At 39.6% G+C, this 22507-nt stretch overlaps 1 protein-coding gene and 1 long non-coding RNA gene across 4 annotated transcripts in view; one reads left to right on the forward strand and one right to left on the reverse strand.

The window, feature by feature from the left end:
- PTER (phosphotriesterase related) overlaps window positions 1-22507 on the reverse strand; it is a 66231-nt gene that overhangs the window by 22200 nt on the left and 21524 nt on the right. For both annotated transcript variants that reach the window (XM_025853426.2, XM_025853427.2), the window contains exons 2-3: window positions 9996-10466; window positions 8389-8654 (exon numbers count right to left, since the gene is read on the reverse strand). In XM_025853426.2, coding sequence (XP_025709211.1) covers window positions 8389-8654; window positions 9996-10427 — 698 coding nt within the window. In that variant the 5' untranslated portion in view covers window positions 10428-10466. The remainder of the gene's footprint in view (window positions 1-8388; window positions 8655-9995; window positions 10467-22507) is intronic.
- Window positions 1-22507, forward strand: part of LOC141370501 (uncharacterized) — a 41666-nt gene that overhangs the window by 1179 nt on the left and 17980 nt on the right. Inside the window, exons 1-2 of one of the 2 annotated variants that reach the window (XR_012374561.1) lie at window positions 6924-7807; window positions 11634-11775. This is a non-coding gene — a long non-coding RNA (uncharacterized lncRNA). Of the gene's footprint in view, window positions 1-6923; window positions 7808-11633; window positions 11776-22507 lie in introns of those variants that run through there. The other variant, XR_012374560.1, reaches the window with a different exon arrangement.

A 22507-nucleotide genomic window follows, 5' to 3' on the forward strand; every position in this document is an offset into this window, starting at 1 on the left:
TTTTCACTCCATGGTAGGATCTGAGCCAATATGACTAAATAAGTTGTCTTTACTATAAATAATGTGCACCATGTATATACTCACAATGTGTACTCATTCCTCTCAGGCATACGCTACTTATGCACATAATGCATGCATATGCATAATGCTAATAATAAAGTGTTAAGAACTACTGCATTGTACACACAGGATTCTAGATGTTATGAACCATTGCATGTGCATGACATACCAACTGTTCTTTCTTTAAAATCCTACCATACTACTTGAGTATATAAAGATGTTTTGAAGAGTTTAAGTTTGCCAAACATTTGCCTGGAATTGAGTTTGAGTGATTTCACGTTAATTCACTAGTATAGGAATTAAAAAGGTGCAGTTCCGAGGATACCAGATAATAACTTTTTTGTGGCTTTTTAAAGACAACTGTAAGGTTAAAAGTCACATAATTATAATTCAATCATCAGTTTGAAGGCAGAGAATGTGTTGTGTTCCCTGCTATATCCCAGTGTCTGGTCCATGAGGCACTCAATAAATATTTGTTGAATGAATGAATAAATGAATGAATGAAGTAATATTCCACCCTCTAGCTTCATCTAATTAAAAGCATGAAAAAACATGTATCAAAATTGTATCCTTTAAAGAGTCAGGTGAATTTCGCATGAATAATCAGTGGTACAGAGAATAAAATGGGTTATTAGCCCATCCCTTGTGTTCTCACTTCTCTTTCAAAACCCTTGGGTCAAATTCTACCCTCTACAGGGAGCGATTTTCAAAGAGAGAGGTGGGCTATATTCCGGCACCTAATCATTATTGTGCCCCTCATCAAACTCTAGGCCCTGGATTTCCATCAAAGCCCCATGCTTTGTTAGATAGATAACCAAGTAGAAAAAAGATGGAGGCATAGCCCCTGTCTTTGGCCCTCTCTGAGACTCAAAACTTAATCAGGAAATAGTTAGTACCCCAATGCCTCCCAGCCCTGCCATTTTACCCAGCTTTCACTGGTGACGAAATAATCGTATTGTCACAAAAATACCTATAGCTCCTCTCTAGTACATGACGGATAAAATTTCCTTGGAGATGAATTGCAAAAAGACCATCCGTGGGGTATCTTCTCGAATCCCACACACCCTGTATTAGACCGGGGGCAGAGACAGTGCTGTGATTCTACACCAACTGGAAATGGAGATAGAGTTTTAACAGGTAGTAAAATTATACTAAATGATTAAAAGGCATAAAGCCTTTGTGGATTAACAACCCAAACAGGGATGCCTAAGGGCTGGTGTTATTTTCTAATAACTGTTGATTTTGGGTGGCTATAACTGTGAAGGGCAGCCCACCCCCCCACCCCCACAATGTTCCCTGGGGCTAAATTCACTGCTGTCCACAGGCACGTCCACAGGCCCATATTTCTTAAAGAGAACAGATGGTTAGGGGAGGGCCTAGACACAGAAGCAGATTTATCTTGTCAAGGTTGCTATCTCCAGGTAAACGACCTTAAGCAGGTCACAAGTGGTCACATGCCAACAATGTGGTTCAGAGGTGTCCTGAGGTGGCCGCCATTCATTAACTCTTCCCTCTCAGTGTCCCAGTTGCTCCTTTTGGATCGGTGGGTAGCAGTTTTGCTCTTGTTGCTATGGGGTGTGTGTGTGTGTGTGTGTGTGTGTGTGTGTGTGTGTGTGTGTGTGCATGTGCATGTATTTTAAGAGAAAATGCCTTATGCATGAATGCTAGTGAAGATTTATATACCTTCAAAATATTTCATTGCTTTAACATGATTGTGGACATCCTGGAGTATTTTATTTTGTATTCTCAAATGATAGAAGTCCTACCTTCAAGGGGTTAAAAGCACCAATCTGATAGGTAGTCAAGGCTGAGCGTAGGTCCTGGTAGAGAGCCCAGTGTTGTAAAAGCAGCTGCAGGGCAGAGTTAGCGCCTTGACTTGTCACCTTGCAATCACAACAGCCCGTGGGTTCAGAGCCTTCTCCTGGATGCCTAAAAAGGCATGGCAGGAGAAACGAATGGCTCTGTGCTTTGTTTGGTTTGGTTTTCCTGGAGGTCTTGTTTTCAGAATGCTCTACTTTTTGTGTGGTGTCTGTGTATTTTGTTGCACAAAATACATGCCCTTTTGTGATTTGTCCCCATTATAAAAGCTGAAATCCTTGCCCTTTCAATACAGATCAGATTGTGTGTGTGCAGCCCAGGAGACCTCAGGAGTCTGTGAAAGGCTGACCTAGTCACACTTCTGCCTGGCGACTGTCTTGCTGTGAACACCCACATCAAAAGGCCAAAGTTGCCTGCATCTGCCTCCCTGAGTATTTTTTTTTCTGTTACTTTATTTCATTTGTTTTTCCAAATGCATTACTTTTCTTCTGAAGCCATTTTGCCTAGTTGCCTCTACCCTGAAATGTTCCTACTTCTATGTATTTCTTTTTCAGACACTGGAACCCTGCATCGTCCTTAATAGAGGTACCGAATGGGTGGGATGCTCTAGAAATGGTCTCAGGATTTCCCAGGATGCTCTGAATTTGTCTGATGTCAGGCCAACCTCTCAGTTCCATCCTGAGCCATTCTAGAGGGAGGCACTGAAAAATCAGACAATGTAGCTTTGTTATTTAAAATAAAATACACATATGTGTACAATATATATGTTGTTTGATTTTATGAGCAAGGATGTTCTACTGTACTTGAGTTAAGATTTATTTCACAATTTCCAACAAAAGTTTACTTTATTTTTTTAATTTTATTTTATTATGTTATGTTAATCACCATACATTACATCGTTAGTTTTTACAAGCATAATCTTCTAACTTACCAACATGTCTAACTATACAGAGAATTAGAAAGATTCTTCTTTAAGAATCATCATGGGCCAGTTCAAGCAGTATGGTAGATGAAATGTTCACAGAAAGCCTGTCCTACATAGTGCATGCAAAATACTGAATAAAATGAAAGGGGAAAAAAAATCCTATTTTTAAATGCTTGGTTAGGCTGGTGGGGAAGTAAAGGACTTGCTCATGGTGCAGAAACAAGAGAGCAGAGAAGGTGAGAGGTAAGGGGAGACCTAGACCACCCATTTGCCTGGTGGGTGGGGGGTACGTTAATGGGCCAAAGTGAGACAGAGCCCAGCCTGGGTAATTAGGAGGTAAACTGGAGACACAGTTCCCATCAGCACATAAAGGGAGTGCTCCCTCATCCCAGACAACACCCATGGGGGCGGAGGAGGAGGAAAAACCTGGTCCACAGATGGAATCTTTGGAGATTATATGCCTTTCTCAGTCTTGTTTTCTGGTGAAAAGGAAGCAGAGTGAGAAAAACCATCTCCAGTAAGAATCCGTAGCTGCAAGCCTGCTATTCACTGAGTTTAGGAGACGGAATTCACTTGTGTGGTTTTAAACCCCTCAACTCAAAAGTTTAGAGAGCCACAAAAGGGGGTGCCTGGGTGGCTCGGTTGGTTGAGTGTCTGACTCTTGGTACTGGCTCAGGTCATGATCTCCGGGTCGTGAGATTGAGCCCCACATTGGGTTCTATACTCAGCATGGAGTCTGCTTCAGGTTCTCTCTCCCTCTCCCTCCTGTTCACTCTCTCTCTCTCTCTCTCAAATAAATAAAAATCTTTTAAAAAATAGTCACAAAAAAACCAAATCCTGTATGATTCCACTTGTATGAAGTACCTAGAGTTGTCAGATTCTTAGAGGTGAACAATAGAATGGTGGTTGCCTTGGCCAGTGGGGAGGGGGAGTAGGGAGCTGTTCAGTGAGTAGACAGTTTCAGTTTTGCAAGATGAAGAGTTCTGCAGTTTGGTTGCACAACAATGTGGATGTATTTAACACTATTGAATTTTATACTTCAAAATGGATGTAAGATGGTAAATTTTATGACTATTTTACCACAAATAAATAATTTTTTTAATTTTTAGAAATTGAGTTTAAAGTAGTCCCAGATTGATGGTGCCCTCTAACTGCCTACAAGAAGTAAACAAAACAAACCAACAAATGAATGGGGGAAAAATTCCTCCAGCCTAGGACTCATAATAATTTCCAAGGAATCCAAGATCATGATAACATTTTTTTAATACAAGAAAATAATCTCACATGAATGAGAGCCCAAAGAACCAACAAACAATAAAATCAGGGGGAGAAAGACATTAGAAATTAGATTTATTAATCAAAGGTAAATATTTGTTTAATATTTTTTAAAGATTGAACTGAAAACATACTGAAGGAAAAATAAGTTATCAAAATTAACCAAGCAGAATTAAAAAGTAAACAAATAGGGGCCCCTGGGTGGCTCAGTCGGTTAAGTGTTTGATTCTTGATTTTGGCTCAGGTCATGATCTCAGGGTTGTAGGATCGAGCTCTGTGTTGGGCTCCTTGCTCTGAGTTCTGAGTCTGCTTAAAGAATCTCTCTCTCTCTCTACTCCTTCCCACCTACCCCTTCCCCCATGCTAGCTCTCGCTTGCACTATCTTTCTCTAAAACATTATACCCTCATCCAAATTATATGCCCATTGGTTTACTAGAGAGCCTCTTGTCAGTTACAGCTAGATTTTCCATAATACATTGCCAGTCAGGGTCTCCTTCCCACAAAACCAAGTAGGTTTCAACACCTTAAATCTAAATGTCTAAAATAAAGAATGTTAAAACCTTAAAGAAAAAAGTAAACAAATAGAGGGGTGCCTGAGAGGCTCAGTCAGTTAAAAACCGACTCATGATTTAGGCTCAGGTCATGATGTCTTGGGTGCAGAGATGGAGCCCCATGATGGCTCCATGCTCAGCAGAGAGTCTGCCTGAGATTCTCTCCCTCTGCCCCACCCCCCACGCCTACTCGCTCTTCCCCTGCCAAAATAAATAAATAAATCTTTTAAAAAAGTAAATAGAATTTATAGAAATTTTTTTAAAAGGACTATGGTTTTAAGTTTTCTGTTTCTTAATATTATAAACCAAATTGATAGATTAGGCAGCAGATTGATTTTGCTGGAGAGAGAAGTAGTAAATAGGAAGAAAGAACTTTAAGAAACTAGGTCCGATATGCAAATGGATGGAAAAATGAACGAGATGTTAAGAAATCTGCAGGACAGGTCATCAGATCTTACGTATTTGAAACTGGAGTTTATGATGAAAATAAGAAGATATGGATGAAGCACTATTTGAAGAGACAATGGCTGAAGTTTTCCAGAAACAAATGAAAAAATACATCTTCATATCCAGGAATCGCAAGCATACATGATAAAAAGAAATTCACACTGAGAGAGATCGTAGTGCAGATATAGACTCCCAGAGATAAAGATGTTAAAAACAGAAAGAAAAGGCAGGTTACTTCCAAGGAAGCATAATTAGGTTCAGCTGACTTATGAACAGCAATAATGAATGTCAGTTGAAAATTGAATATCTTTAAAGCACTTAGAAAAAATAACTTTTAGGTAGAATTGTCTACTTTAAGTAATTATTGTAAATCATGTATCCTATTTAATTATCTCTTATGAATGAAGGAATGAAGTCATTTTCAGATACATACATACTAAGTATGTATTACCAAAACAGACACACACCGAAGGAACTTCAAATGATGTACCTTAGGAAATTCAAGGATAAAGACCTGAGATGAAGAGGGAATGGTAAGCAAAGAAAATAGGAAACAGAAAGGCTAATCTAAATATACATTGACCATCTATATGTTTTATAATAGTAAGATAATGTCTAATCACTGGGATTATAAAAAGGAAAATAGACACCCATCCTGGAAAAATAATAGTATGTAAGTCAGATGGTAAATGATTGAAGTTGACGGATTCTAAGGTCTTTGTATTACCAGGAAGGTTGGTAAAATATTATATTTAAAATGTGATATGTTAAATATACATGTTACATTTTCTATTATAACCACTGACAGGATAGAAATAGTATAGATGCCTTCCAAAGTATTAAAGGGGAAAGATAAAATAAGAAGGTGAAAAAAATCAATAAAAGACATCAGGAAAGGATGACATTAACTATGACCAAAAGAAAAAGTGGGAGGGGGGCGCCTGGATAGTTCAGTTGGTTAAGCGTCCAACTCTTGGTTTTGACTCAGGTCATCATCTTGGGCTCCTGAGATTGAGCCCTGCTTTGGGCTCCATGCTCAGCAAGGAGTTGGCTTGAGATTTTCTGCCTCTACCCCTCCCCCCACCCACACACACATGCTCTCTCTCTCTCAAATAAATGTTAAATAAATAAAATCTTAAGAAAAAAAGTGGGAACAAACATTTTAGTAAACATAGTCAATGTAAAAAAACTGAAGTTTTCATCTAGAAAAAGAGACTGGATAAAACCCAAAACCCAGCCACGTGCTGGGTGTGTGTAAGACATCTCTAGATTATAAAACCAACACAGAAAGATCAGGTTAGTCACATTAATATCAGATGAAACAGCCTTTAAAACAAAAAGAATTACTCAAATTACTAGAGATAAGGCAGTTCAGTATATGTTGAAATAAGTTTCAGTTCTCCAGGGAAGTGAAACAACTTGTATGCATGTGATGGCATAGCTTCAAAATATATAAAGAAAAAACTTGAAATATGTACAATAAGAAATTTAAAAATCCACCATAATAGACTTTTAACATACTTCTTTTTTTTTTTTTTTTGGTAACAATAGATTGAGCAGTCACAAAGTCAGCAAGAATACAGAATATTTGAACCTGGTTACTAACTGTAGTCTAATGGACCTATAGAGAGCATAATAACAGCAGAATACAATGTTTCCAAAAACCCAAGAAATATTTATAAAATTTAAAAATACATATTATCTTACTCACTTGCATGACATACTTCAGACTGTTTAAAAAGTATTAAAGAACCATCCTTCTGGATTACAGATGCTACATACGTTCTAAATCATACAAGGTAACATTATCAAATACATTATTTTAAATTCATATGAACTTACCCCAGATCTCACAGGAAATGGTAGGGTCACGATGTAAAATCAGGAGTCCTCTGGGTCCAAAGATTCTATTCTTCATACTAGGACACACTGCTGGGGATCTAGAAGCATCCCTCTACTTTATCAGTACAACCAGAAGATCTTGAAAATAGGCATGTGTTGATCTTGGTACCAACCCAGTTGCCAGGAAAACTGCCTTTACCTTGATGTTCTCAGTCTCTCCATTAATATCGCCTTCTCCATTCTGCCACAATTATAACTTTTAATTTCTTTTCAGCCCAGGATTTTATAATATTTCTATTAAGTAGAAGCATTTTATCAATACATTCTGTAGGACTGTTAGTTTATTAAATAGCAGAATGCCAGGTGCGACGATGAGGAGCTACCGGTCTGTTAATATGGCTTTACTCCAATATGCAAGATAGAAATAATCGTAATGTATTATTAGTCTCATTTTTCCTGTGTTAATTCCTTAATCAACTTCATCTGAAGGCCAGTGTCTAGCCTTTGCAATACTGTTAGGCTTCTTCATAAAATGAACTGCAGCCAACATCTGTTCAAATAGTCACTTATTTTGCGGGCCCCTACACATCTAATATAATGTGTTGGGGTTGAGCAGTGAGCTCCACAAAGATATGTCCATGTGTTAACCCTCTGAACCTCTGAAAGTGACCCTATTTGGGAAAAGAGTCTGCAGCTGTGATGACGTTAAGGATCTCAAGAGGAGATCATTCTGGGTTGTGTGAGTGGATGCTCAATCTAATGATGTGCCCTTCTAAGAAACAGAAGAGGAGAAGACACAGACAGACAGGAGGGGGCCATGTAAAGAAAAGGGCAGAAGCTGAAGTTATGTAGCCACAAGCCAAGGAAACCAGACAATGGAAGAAACAAGGTAGGATTTTCCCCTAGAGCCTTTGGAGGAAGTGCAGCTCAGGCCTCCAGAGCTGTGAGAAAGAAATATCTTGTTTTAAGCCACCCAGTTTCTTATAATTTGTTATGTAGCCCCTGGAAACTAAGAATACTACCAAACAAATAATATACCCATTTCTATTATGTTTTTTTTTTAAAGATTTATTTATTTGAGAGAGAGGGAGAGGGAGTGGAATTGGAAGGGAGGGGCAGAAGGAGAGGGAGAGAGAATCTCAAGCAGACTCCGGGCTCAGTGTGGAGCCCGGAGCCCCACGTAGGGCTCTATCTCACGACCCTGAGATCACGACCTGAGCTGAAATCAATAGTCTGATGCTCAACTGAGTGAACCACCCAGGCTTATGCCCCAGTATTATGTTTTATAATTGCATTTTCAGGACACAGAAAAGGCAGCATTGACTTTTACGAATGTCTCTTATAAAATATTGTCATCCAGGTAGTTAGTGGTTTTCTCTAGGTGATTAGCGTTTCATCAATCTGATATTATTTATTTGATCATCCATAATCATCTGGTGACTTGAACTAATTTGAAGAGAGTCTGCTTACCTATCGATGTGAGACATAACTGTTTTGGAGATGTCTACACCTGCTTCTTGCAACACTCGGATGATCTGAAATGGTGCACTTGGATTCCTCCCCGGATGAATAATAACAGGACAGCCTAGCTGAGCCTGAGCATGAGCAGTTGCTTGAAGAACTTTCCTTTCATTCTCAGCCAGAGGCCAGGAGCAACCAATTTCTCCGATGACGCCACACTTGATAGTCGTTCCATCGGCCCCATGGAGAATTTCATGAATGAGGACATCAGTAAGCTAAGGAAGAGCAGGAAAGAAAGCATTCTGTAGGCTGGAATTTATCAACCCAGAGTCGCCACAGTATGTGAATGGATTTATTCCTTCAGCCATTCGTTCTTTTAAGAATGTATTCACCATCCATTCAATTAGTATGGGTCAATGAGAAAGGCCAAATCTCAAATTCAACAAGTTATTCTAAATCAAAGATTCAATAATATCTTACTGTGATTATTTAACAAGAAATTTGTGGCTTTAGGAAGCTATAGGGGAAAAAAAGGTGACTTCATGAAAGTACATTCAGATGAGAAAAAAAAATCTATAATTTAACCTGAGAAACATCTAGAACATAAAAAGACTGCCCTTGAACATACATCAACTGTATCAACTAATCCTTTAATTCTCCCTTATTTATGCAGTGCTTAACCCCATACAGCATAGAATATTCACAACACACAATACTAATATGACATTTTTTGATTCCTATGTATATTACTACTAAGAGTGGTTGGAAGAATGTGTAATGGCTGACTTCAGGATAGTCTTCAAATAATATAAGCATATAAAAAGGTAAAGGTCTGATTGGAAAATGATGCAGATAAAGTTTTGCAATACAAAGATTTTAATGACTAACTGAATCGTTGCAAAGACTGCAGCTGACATGCTATGCCTTTCAAGTAGGCAATGGATGACACATATAAATATAGCCAATAGGTATAAACATGTATAAACACACACAGACATGTTCAGAAGGAGAGCACATATATATGCCAAGAAGCTTTGTGGCTAATTCTTTCTGTTTCTCTCTGAAAGATTTCCTTCCTTCTGCCCATTCTTCCTTAAGATCATATGATAACAAAAACAGGAATGGATTTTCTTCCACCCTTCCTGTTTTGTAAAAGAAGGAAACATATCCGCCCGTGTGCCAAGTCTCTGCCTGCCAAGTCTCACCCTACAGTAAATTTTTATTGCTGGTTATTATAAAATCCAGAAAGAAAATCGAGGTTACATAACTGCAGTTTATAATGGGAAAATGAGGTTTACAAACAGGCTGTACCACCACTATGGAGCAGGAATACCACATATCCAAATCTAAGTGTTAACACTTGGAATTTTTCAGTGACTAGTGGGTTAAGCTCTCCTCCCTCGATGCTTTTTTCTTTATGAGACGAAATGTTCCTAATTTGGGTCCCCACTGGCAGATGTCATTGCTAGCTAGCACATTTCTGTAGCAATGCCCAGCTACCTCTGAGTCAGTGACATTCCCCAATGGAGATGGCACAGAGGGAAAATCCAATGTCTGAGGTTCTGGCCTTTCTGAATTGACACGCAAATATTGTTCAAGTCCTCAGGGCTCCTCACCTGCTCCACTGACATGGCTCTGGTCTCCGGAGAGTGAGTTGCCTCCACGTAAAACCCAGCTCCAGATATGATATGGACGCCCGTCTCCTCTGCCAGCCACCTCAGAGTCTTCACGTCTCGGCTAATTCCAACAGTTGTGTTCTCCACCAGAGCCCCTCCACCGTTGGCTTTAAAATACAACAATTCTTCCCTTACAGCTTCCGTCTCCTGATTCAGCCAAAGATTCTCTTTATGGGAATACGGGTTTTTTTGAATCCAGAATAAGTTTTTCATCATAATAGGTTCCTGAGAGGCAGCTTCATGACACGGAGGAGGTGGGTAGTAACAGTGGTCAAAGGTCATTGTCAGATGTTCGTGGGTCAGAGTACGGCCCAGTTTGCTGGGCTCCACGGGGCCCAAAACCGTTTGGACTTTCCCACTTAAGGAAGACATTTCTGGTGATACCAGGAGATGCTCTGAAAAGAGTGTTTTCTGGAAAAAAAAGAAAAGAAAACTATAATCAGAAAATTTAACACACCCATAAATTCCATCCATCGGGGATAGGAGGCTGCGAATGTACACCTGTGTAAGAAAGAGAATCAATTAAATTAGAGATATGATCCCACTTATCATCCTGCCAAAGCCAGAGTCAGTCTCTAGTAAATTGTGGAAGTTCACTGCAGCCTTAAGTGACGTGCATGGTGTTAGATGTCCTCCGGCCACTTCCACTGGAACTTCTTTGCCTGACTTAATCCCAGCCTCATCTACTGAAAATATTTCTTGGTATTCAGTTCACAGTTTCCTTTTGCTTAATTTTATCTCATTAGTCATGGCTATACTTCCTTGGTTAATTCAACAATAATTTCCATTAAAAAAAAAACCCTCATAATCAATAACTTATGTCAAAACCAGCCTTGTATCAGAACTTTTTCATTTGTCATTTTCCCAAATAAATTAAATATACTGAGGCTACTGATCATTCCATTACTCATTCACTATCCAAGTGAAAAAAATTCTGTTGAAAGGTCCATCATGTGCCAGAAATTGTAGATATAAATACACGTAGGACAAAAATCTTTGACCTTGATTATTTCACAGATTATTCCCCCAAAAAACAACTGGGGGGCACGCCTAGATTTAATAATAAAAAGACAAGAATAAAAACCTCTCTTGCTCTAGATGTTTTCTTTTGTCTAGGGTACATAGAAAGACTTCAAAAATCATTAAAAGCAAAAATCCAGGGCGCCTGGGTGGCACAGCTGATTAAGCATCTGACTCTTGGTTTTGGCTCAAGTCATGATCTTGGGGTCCTGGGATTGATCCCTGTGTCAGGAGTGAAGGGGTCCGTGCTCAGCGGAGAGTCTGCTTGAAGATTCTCTCTCTCCCTCTGCCCTTCCGCCCTATGAGAGCAGGCACATGCGTGCTCTCTCAAATAAATAAATAAATCTTAAAAAAAAAGTTATAATGAAAACTTTGTTATAATGAAAGCGACTATAACTTACTTGAAACTGAAATTTGCTGTCTCCAAAGAGTAAAAACCTCTCTATTTATCCTATTTATTTTCATTTGTAACACATACTAAGTATTCACCAAGTTTCCATCACTGACAAGAACCCCAGCTCCAGAGTGTTCATGCGTCCGTATGTTTCCTCAATGAAGGGATTCTCTTGGAAAGAAGCCACGACTGAAAGCGTGAAGACAAACACCTTCGCGGCCAAGAGTGAAACCCCTGCCAGAAACAGTGGTCTACACGGAGTGCTAGCCGCATACATTCGGAGGATGCTGACAAATTGGGAACCAGGTAAAAGAACACGCCTCTGAAGCTCTCAAGCTGTTCCTTAAAGACATTCTGAAATCCCTGAACTTCTAAGCATCAGTTTTCTTATCCGTAAATTAGAATAACAAAAGCACATTTCCTACGTTGTCCTAGGCATTCAGTGAAATGAGCTACCAAGTATCAAAGCACACAGCACTTGGTTAACAAATGATAGTTCTGTTCTTTTCGGCTACAGTGGAACTACTATGTATTCCCTAGGTGGTTATTAGTTGTTTTTTTTTTTTTCCAGAGGAAGTGTCTGGTTAGAGAGGAGATCATTTGGGGGAGCGTCAGGTAGAGGATGATTCACAGCGGTACATTCAAGAGACAAGGGGAAAAGAGACCACGTTTGGGGAGAAAGGAGCACTGAGCCCAAGGCAGTTTTACATCAATCCACTGCAATTATCTGGAACTGAGAAGTTTGATATGCACTGGCCCATAATGTGTAAATAATTGATTTCGACGGTTTGATAGACAACTGTAGGACTTGTGGCTAGCATGGCCATTAGCTTTTGGTTGGTAGTGCTCTTCTGCAAGCCAAGCTTCCATCATCTAAATAATTCACATGGTGACAGAAGCCGGTGTCTGTTTAGAGAGTCGCCGTGTGCCTGCCGGTCACCGCACAGGACAATGATTTTCCTTGATGATGTCTAGGACTTCACTCTTCATTGACTTATTCCCTGTTACTGAGAGCAAGGAATATGTAGCTAGTTCTTTCTGGTGACAAAAATCAAGTTCATTAATGATCGATTCAATCTTCCATAGGGATTAACTTGTTCTTTCCTTCCTTTTGGCTGATGGGGCCCAGAAACTTGGATAAACTGATGAAACACTATCACTATCATTGCATGTCAACTAGGCTTCAATTTTGTAAAAAGGAAAAAAAAAAATCAAACCAACAGCAGTAGCACTTTTACTAGAAAAGTACCAAACTGCCTGGTTAATTGATACAGATTTGAAAGAGCAATGTTAGTAAGTTGCAAGCTCACAACCTGTGAATCTGTTAAAAAAAAAAAACAAAAAAAAAAAACACTTAAATGTCATCTCTCCTGGGAAATTCCTCAGGCAGAGTGAGTTGCTGCTTCCTATGATCACAAACAATGTAACTCACACTTAAAGGATAAGAAAGGATGAAAGAACAAACTGTAGCCGACATTGCTCTAAGCTGGAATGTGTCTTTTAGTGCAATAAAATATGTATATAATGCTCACGGTTCCTGCACGGTTATGTGCGGTTCCTGTATGGCTCTTTCACCCACATTCAGCCCGAAAGCTGTATAGGCAAGGGGCTACCATTGGCCATCCACCACAGAGTGAAGAGTTCACAGAATACGGAGGAGGGTAATGGACAATGAGAGCTGCTGGTGTACAGACAGGAGTGACCTGCACCAAAAAAAGCAGGCTTCCGGCATTTTCCAGAGTATCCATGGCAAGCTTCGGCACTGCACACACCTGCAACAGAAGGTAGTGGGAAAAGAGCGGAGCTATAAACGCAGTTGCCAAAAGCTTTGTTGTACTTCAAATGTGAAATCTGAGCAGTCAGAGACACGGAGGCTAGTCTGCAATTACCGGTACAAGCCTGGTCAAAGGAAACAATACTTCTAACCCCAATGTGTATAGAAGCACACCTCAAAGAAAAAAAAAAAAAGACAAGAGAAGAGACCCAGTACTATAGGGTTGAGCTGGAAACCAGAGACAATATGTAGGATGTGTCATTTTTGAAAATACAGGCACAAATTAACTTTTATAAAATATAGAGCAAATTTGCCAAGCTGTTAGAGATTTGGTGGTGGGTGGGTAGTTTGGGGGGCAATTTTCGTTTTGCTTCCCCGAGATTTTGCCAGTTATTTCACTCAGGCTGTTATGCTTAAGATTTTTCTGTCTCCCTGAGTTGAATATTCATTTCGGTTACATTTCACATTTCAGAGGATAGAACTTCCTGAAAATTTTACATACGAATGAGTGTCCTCCTGGATTTCATAGACTCATGCCCTTTTCCTGCCCCTGCCTCTGTCACACCTGGTCCTGGACCTGGCTGAAGGTACCTGCTCTGCAATTTTAGATGCAGGGGTCAAATTGGCAAGTTGATGTTGGGTGAATTGATTTTCAGCTCACTTCCCCCAAGAACTGCTGAAGTTCGAATCTCTATACTAAATCCTTGTTCCATTTCACCTCTAGCTGTTTTCTTTCCCTGATCAAACCCTACCTGATGAAAAAATTGGGAAAGCATTTCAGAGTTTTATGCAGGACAAGATATGAACTGAATAACTAGCAGTCTCATGGAGAATGGATGAAGTGGGTGGCCAGTGAACCTGCAGTGGGGTGTTGCTAGAACCTGGAAAAAAAAATCAGGTGGTGGCTTGGTCTGAGAGGACACCAGTGGAGATGATGAGAAAGCAGAAGCAGTAAGAAGTACTGGAAGTTTCTAATTGGACTTGCTGATGCTATAAAAGTATCCCCCAAATAATGGGCTCCTAAGAAAAAAGTGCCTTCTGGTGCAAATATGCAGGCACTTCTATCTTTTTATGGGGCTGTATCACACAGAGCAGCAGTACTCTATAAACACTGCCCTTAGAGCTGACATTTGATTTGTGACTAAAATATTTTTAAAACCACATAATATTTCTTAAAGCTTGCTTGAATACTTCAATCATGTGCAGGTTCAAGCCTGTGACATGTCTTCTCTCCAACAGCATCGGTCTGGTGGCTGAACAATGGTGACGCAAGATTTCCTCCTCACAACCAGCACATGCCCACTTGCCCGGATACGTATGGTTCTATGGCTCTGCTGCATGGAGATTTATGACTTTTCCTATTAAGCGTTGTCAAAAAAAATCAATAGCCATACCCGAATAAGGAGGAGGAAATCCGACCACTTCAGAACAATAATGGGACCCAGCAAGTTCTTCAAACAGTGACATAAATAAAACAAAACCACTCAGAGATATAAATGAGCATCATGATTCTTGTATTCAGAGGAAAATGTGGCTTTCATTCCCAAGGGTTTTTTGGGGGGGGGGTTGCCTTTTTTTTTTTTTTTTTTTAGCCTTTTTTTCCCCATTTGACTAAGGAAGTTGGAGAGACATCTGAGGATATTTCCAAATTCCAAATAACAGATATGAAGATGGTGATGAAGATGTACCTAGGAAGTGACTGACACTCCTCGAAAAAGGCATTGACAAATGGGTGCACCTGGGAAAGGTCCCTTCCCCTGGGTTGGCTCAGGCCTTCCCGGTCCTGAGCAGCTTGATGTGAACAGTTCATCTAAAATGATAGATCAGTTCAGTCCAGTAATTACTCAAGTCAGAAATCACGTTGGGCTGCTCAACTGTTGGGATGGAGCTTGTAGCTTAATTGACTTTGTTTAAAAATTTTTTATTCTTAATTGAAGTACAGTTGATGTACAATATTATATTGTTTCAGGTGTCCAACCTAGTGATTCAACAATTATATACATTATGAAATGCTTGCCATGATAAGTGTAGTTACTTACCACCTGTCACCATACAATTATTACAATATTGTTGACTATGTTCCTTATGCTGTACTTTTCATCCCTGTGATTTATAGCTAGAAGTTGGTACCTCTGAATCGCCTTGTCTATTTTGCCCATTCTCCCACTGCCTCCCCGCTGGCAACCACCAGTTTGTTCTCTGTATCTATGAGTCTGTTTCTGGTTGTGTTTGTTTCTTAGATTCCAGAATAAGTGAAATCATATGGTGTTTGTCTTTGTCTGACTTATTTACTTAGCATAATGCCCTCTAGGTCCATCTATTTGTAAATGGCAAGATTTCCTTCTTTTTTATGGCTGAGTAATATTCCATTGTACCTCATCTTCTTTGGCCATTCATCTATGGATGGACACTTGGATTGCTCCTCTAACCGGCTAGTGTAAGGAATGCTGCAGTAAGCATGGGGCTGCATATGTCTTTCTTGATTAGTGTTTTCGTTTTCTTTGGTAAACACCTACAAGTGTAATTGCTAGATTGTATGACATTTCTATTTTTAGTTGTCTGAGGAACCTACCATACTGTTTTCCATAGTGGCTGCATCAACTTACATTCCCCCCCAACAGTGAGGAAGGGTTCCCTTTGCTCTACATCCTTGCCAACACTTGTCATTTCTTGTCTTTTTGATACTAGCCATTGTGGCAGGTGTAAGGGGATCTCATTCTCGTTTCAATTTGCCTTTTCTTGATGATTAGTGATACTGCACATCTCTTCATGCATCTGCTGGCCATCTGTATGTCTTCTTCAGAAAAAATTCTGTGCAGGTCCTCGGCCCATTTTTAAGTTGACTCTTTAGTCAAACACGTGCTAAATGGTCAGCTCTTAAAGTCACATACACTAGGACTTTGGTAAATACTGCTAATATTAAGACTGGCTTCTGGAATGTATCTGTTTAGTTAACAAATTGAAAACATTTTCTCCTTAGTAGAAAAAGGGAGGGAGGGGAATTCGAAGGAGGGAAAGGATGAGGGAAAGGGGAAGAAAAGCCCTGGATCTCTATTCAGGTCAAAAAGCAACATTACTCACTACTTGTCACAGTAACATTGGAGCTGGAACAAGTGCAATGCTGTCAAAATGCTGTCTACAGAACTGACCTTTATGGGAGTTTTTTCATTTGAAAAACAAAACAAAACAAAACAAGATTTAGCTCATCTCAACCCCTCATTCTCAGAAAAAGTTTCCACACTCACTTCTGTGAGACCGTTTGATGTAAATTCCTTGATTTTGCTACTAGCATAATCCTCGCAGTGGAACATGGAACAAGTTATTGGATACAACGATTATGGTTTCTTTTTCCTCCTGAAGAACTCTCTACACTGAAGCTAGTTCTCAGCTTTTCTCTTCCATGGATTCTTAGCACTAGGCTATCTTGCAGAAACACCAATACTTCCAGCAAATTGCACAGCTGGTCCTTAACTGCCTTTAGTCACTTAAAGAGTTACAATTTGTGTTACTTTGAATTCCAGGTGAATCGCAGGTTAATTTTTTAAACATATAAAGTATCATGTTCCTCACACAATTTCATTTGGAAGGCTATTCTTGAGGTGGCTTGATTTAGTTGCAAGAACAGTAGGTTCAGTTCTTGGCTCTTCCACGAAATAGCTGTGTGATTTGGGGCAAGTAACTTAACCACTGTGAGCCTCTTTTCCCATCTGTGAAATGAATGGGTTGGACCAGATGACTTCCAGAAGACATTCATGGTTCTGTAATATTCTTTAGCTTGAAATGGATATTAATGACCTTCTAAAGATCATTCAATGAAGACTATTCATTTATCAATGGTATACTTTAAAATGTATATTTTATATCTGTGTGCATACATAAATATGTAATAAGAATGAATTTCATCCATTACCTATCAGTGAAGGCTGTACTTATTAAGAATGTTTTTAACATACAGTTTATATACCTGTGAATACATACACACATGTACATGGAGAGAGAATGAATGGGTTTCAGTCTGAGATCCTTCTCAGTTTGAAAGAACCCTAGGAGGGACAGCTGGTTTGAAAGAACCCTGAACTTGGAGTTCTGGGTCCAATGTTTCCTACTTGTGTAACTGAAAAATTTACACATTTTAAAAAATTTAAAATTTACCTTGAGTTAGTTTCCTCACTTGAAAACGGGAATCCTATCTGCCTGATCGACCATGTAAGATTTGAAATGAAAAGTAAATAAGGTAATACCTAAAAGCACTACCTAAATTATAAAGCACATACAAATGTTCAAAATTATTATTATACACCAAACGTTAAATTATTTTCCAAACATTTGCTGAGTATCCCTAGGCAAATACACCTAAACTTGTTCTTTCATAAATCTAACAGTAAGGGGCTGAAGTTTATGAATCAAACCGAGGCTGTAATCTGCTTATAAATGAATTCCTTTGCTTGAGACCTGTGATTCTTAAAAGTAGGCTGACTATTGGCGATTGACATCACAGCTCATTAGGCTTTTGGAAATGACCCACTGAAGCGATTGCAGCTCTAGGGGTTCCTCATTTTCTATGGGTAACTAGTACTGGAAATGCCTTTTTAAATGAATGCACTCAATACAGTGTGTTCGCTGGCGTCCATAGATGGCTTTCAGTGAACCCTGCCTTCCAATATTCACATCTGTGTGCAACCCCCTTCCACGCGGAAGCCGAGCTGACCCATGACTCAATCGAACCAATAGTATGTGGTGGAAGTGACACCATGTGTTTGGGACCCAAGTATTTAGAAGTAGCTTCTGCTTTTGTGTTTCTGGGAAACCTGAGCTGTAATGTAAGAAGTCTCACTACCCCTCATGTGGAGAAGGAGAGGCCCTCAGATCACATGGGGAACATAAGAGCCAGTCACCCAGCATCCCTCCTGAGCTCAGCCTTGCAGCTGTCCCTGAGAAGGTACCAGATGAATGAGTGAGTCATCTTGAACATTCTAACCCAGCCAAGATCCCACATGACTGCAAGCCCAGCTACAGCCAACCAAGTAGAATCTGGCCAACCCGCAGAATTTTTTTGTTGTTGTTGTTATGTTACGTTAGTCACCATACAATACAACCATTAGTTTTTGATGTAGTGTTCCACGATTCACTGTTTGCATATAACACCCAGTGCTCCATGCAGAACGTGCCCTCGTTAATACCCATCACCAGGCTAACCCATCCCCCCCCCCAGAACCTTCAGTCTGTTTCCCGGAGTCCATAGTCTCTCATGGTTCGTCTCCCCCTCCGATTCCCCCCTTCATTTTTCCCTTCCTTCTCCTAATGTCCTCCCTGCTATTCCTTATGCTCCATGAATAAGTGAAACCGTATGATAATTGACTTTCTCTGCTTGACTTATTTCACTTAGCATAATCTCCTCCAGTCCCACCCATGTTGGTGTAAAAGTTGGCCAACCCAAAGACTTATGGGACATAATAAAATGGTTGTTTGAAACCTGAGGTTTGGGCTGGCTTATTACACAACAGTAGATAACTGAATATACAGAGAGCAACATCAAGTGATAAGTTATATTAAAAGACTTAAGATTTCAAATTAGAAAATAAAATAAGTAGTATAAAAATAAGTCATCATTTAAAAAATAAGTCATAGTTATAAACATGCCCTAATTCTAGAACAATTGAATGTTGGATTTTGCAGTGACAAAATTTTGTGATATGACATCATCACTTGACTTTTGCACCCTGGTGGTGTAAAAGGTTATTTTTGCAAAAATGTTTCTGAGGGCTTTATCATTTTTTACCAAGGTCCTCTAAAAGCAGCTGTTATGCAACCTATTCTTTTGTGAAGCACTTATCCTGATGCACTATCTGTGTCAGTTTCTCCTCTTGTGTTAAGGTTCTCACTCTATCACATCCTCACGGGGCTCCGTAGGTAACGTTAGCTTTGTTCCAATATCACTTTCATCAACTTCACGACAACTGCATCTTTTTTTTTTTTAAGGTTTTCAGTTTTACTTTGCAATCTACTTGGATCACATTTCTTGATATTTACCAATATTAACAACCACCAGACAGACATGAAGAAAAAGATGCTGAGATGCGAGGCAGGCCCAGAAATTCACATGGGGAAATAGCAATGCTTGAATGGAAACTGGTTGTCGAATGATCCGTTCCTAAGAGCACAGATGTGGTTTATTTGAGGAACCTGTTCACTGGGGGAAGGGACTCTCGTAGTGAGTATATCATGCAAGGTGATCAAAAGTATGTTCCAGCACATGTCACATTGTACCGCATGGATCCGGTAAGAGATCTCTCTCTGTTTGACTATGTTCTGTGTGCGTGTGTGTGTTCGCATGTCCCTTTGTAAGCACAAAGTATCTAGCATTTGGTTTTCATCTGTGAACTTGAACTGAACTGAGTAGAGAGAAAGAAAGTAATTCATTTATGCCTTATTTAAGAATGAGGGGCGCTTGGGTGGCTCAGTCGCTAAGCGTCTGCCTTTGGCTCAGCTCATGATCCCAGCGTCCTGGATCGAGCCCCGCATCGGGCTCCCTGCTCAGCGGGAAGCCTGCTTCTCCCTCTCCCACTCCCCCTGCTTGTGTTCCCTCTCGCTGTTTCTCTCTCTGTCAAATAGATAAATAAAATCTTAAAAATAAAATATTTTTAGTGATAAATGAAGAAAGCAGTGGCTACATACATAAAATTCTCATGTCTACAAACTAAAACTAAAGCATGATGTATTTTTTAAAAATAATTTTCAGAAGGTGCAACATAATGGAAAACTGCCCAGATTTCAAATAGCTGTCCAAACATCCAAGGATCAACTAACTGGGATATTTATTTGGAATTACTGCTGCTACATAAGCCCCCAAACACGGTGGGGAAGAGGGATGCTTGATTTTAGTTTTGTGTGAAGGGTGCTAAATAATAAAAACATTTAAAATGGCTGCCACGTTTAAGGAACTTAACTTGCAACACTGTAAACATCAAACAACCATTTGAAATTTCTCATGAATAGAAATCTAGCTTTACGCTTCAGGAAAAAAAGCTTTCCCCTTTAAATGGCAAGTTAGTCCTAAAAGTGTCCAAAAGTCACATTGTGGGGATAGGACAGAAAGTACCACCTGGGAGGCAGTTAAAACAAATCTGACCAACCAGTGCACTGTCTGGTTTGTGAAAAATCAGACAGATCATAGTGAGGGGTGATTCAGTGACCAGCCGAGACACAACACTGGCCAAAGTGCAAATTCGCTACACTTTTCTGAAAAGCAGTTTAACAGTATGTATCTAGAGTCTCAAAATGTTACTTTGCGGCTGGGGATCTGTCTTAAGGAAATATTTAGAGACGTAAAATTTTTGCACAAAGATTTCATTATGGCATTATTGGGACTAGCAACCAAAATATCTCAGAGTATGGGAAGTTTACATGTGTAATGGAACAATTATGCAAGCGTTCAAGTTCTACTTTCAAAGACTAATGACACAGGAAAATGCTCTTATTATAACTTCTGAAAAAGCAAAATATGAAAGTGTATTGTAAGTACTATAAATTTTATGGAGAGCGCATTTATCTACATATAGGTAGAGCTTAACTCAAAATACTAAAATGTTATGTGTGTCTTTGGGTGGTAGAAGGAGCCAAAATAGATGATTTTTTTCTTTGTTACAATTTAATGTATTTTCCAGGGCAAATTTCTGGGGTTTTTTTTATGCTTATCTATTTTCATTTATAACCAGTAAAAGGGAGTAAAATGGGAAAAGATCAATGATACCAGTATAAACTTATCCAAGGCTTATACTAATGCCACATGTAAAATAATAGAATATATATTTGGAATCCTCCAACTAAAACACACAGACAGGCAAAGACTCATGAACTCAAGAGTTATTTCAAATTCTTCTTTATTATCACAGAGTTGCTAATTTCCCGTCATGCCTAGAATTGATAGGTTCGTGTGCAAATATTTCTGACCAAATTACATGTCTTTGCAGTGACTATGGTCCACTTTGATTGAATTCAAGCTGTTTCACCAAGTCCTTAATGGACTGATCTTTGCTAGCTGAAGTCCTGGAGCCCAATGAGAATTTTGGAAAAGGTTCAGCACTCCAAGTAATTCTTATCGAAGTCCAGTCACACAAGGACCCAAATCCCACTATCGAATACACTCTTGTGTGAGGTTAGGCGTGCAGATGGAGGATTGCCAAGGAGACATTTTGTAGGAAAATGTCAGAAATTATGAAATGTGGGTCGTCATTTATAAGCGAAAAAGGGGGATCAAATGAAATAAGGTTTAAGTAAAGATAAACCACGCAAAGACAAAACCATAAAAAGAACCTTTTTAAAAGAAGGTTAACGTCTGGCAGGTTAGGAGAAAGACAATCAGAAAAGATGAAATAGCATTATTAAAGATTCAATAAATATTTATTGGCCATCCATTAAGTGTAAGACCCTGTGCTCTCAATAAGAGAGAACCCCACCCTCACTTGGAGGCTGCGAAGCAACAGTGATGCCTTCATTCATTCACTAAGCTGACTATGCATCAGGTGTCATGCGAAGCCCTTAAAATCTCTTATCTCAGGTTCTCACTAGGTTGCTGCCGGGGTTGATACATAGGAGGAAGGTGAGGCCAAGAAAAGTGAAGACACTTAAAGTCATAGAGCTGAAAAGTTGCGATTTGAACCAGTCTGCTTAGAGAATGCCAAATATTGATCATGATATTTGAACAGCACTTCCTAGAGAGTTCTGTTAGAATTAAGCAGAAGAGTTTAGCCTATGATTACAATGATAGCTACCCTACATGGATGATTACTACATGCCAAGCATACGTAGTCCTCGGGCAGAATTTAGAGGTCTGCTTGTCTACATTCTCTCCAACACTACATCTATCCAACTAGCTAGGTAAAATCAAAACAACAACAACAACGAAAACCCAAGGGTCATCCCAGATTCCCCCCTCACCCACAGGGACTTGGTTTCCAAATGCCGTAAACACCACCACTTTACCAGCTCCTTCCTGCCTCCTGTCCAGCTCTTTATCCTCAAAGCCACACCTGAGTGCAACCACCACCAACCTCTCTCAGGGGGATCACAGTAAGAGCTTCTAACCTGGTCTTCATGCCAGTCAGCTCTGCCTTCACTAAGCCTCTTTCTTTATGTCTTTTTGTCTTTTTTTTTTTAAGATTTTTATTTATTTATTTGAGAGAGAGCACAGAGGAAGAGAGAGAGAGACAGAGTGAGCGAGCACACGAGCAGGGGGAGGAGCAGGGGCAGAGGGAGAGGCAGGCT

This window comes from Callorhinus ursinus, unplaced genomic scaffold (assembly GCF_003265705.2).
Source record: "Callorhinus ursinus isolate GAN/ISIS: 27379988/994484 unplaced genomic scaffold, GSC_fseal_2.0 scaffold36, whole genome shotgun sequence".
Classification (NCBI taxonomy): Eukaryota; Metazoa; Chordata; class Mammalia; order Carnivora; family Otariidae; genus Callorhinus; species Callorhinus ursinus.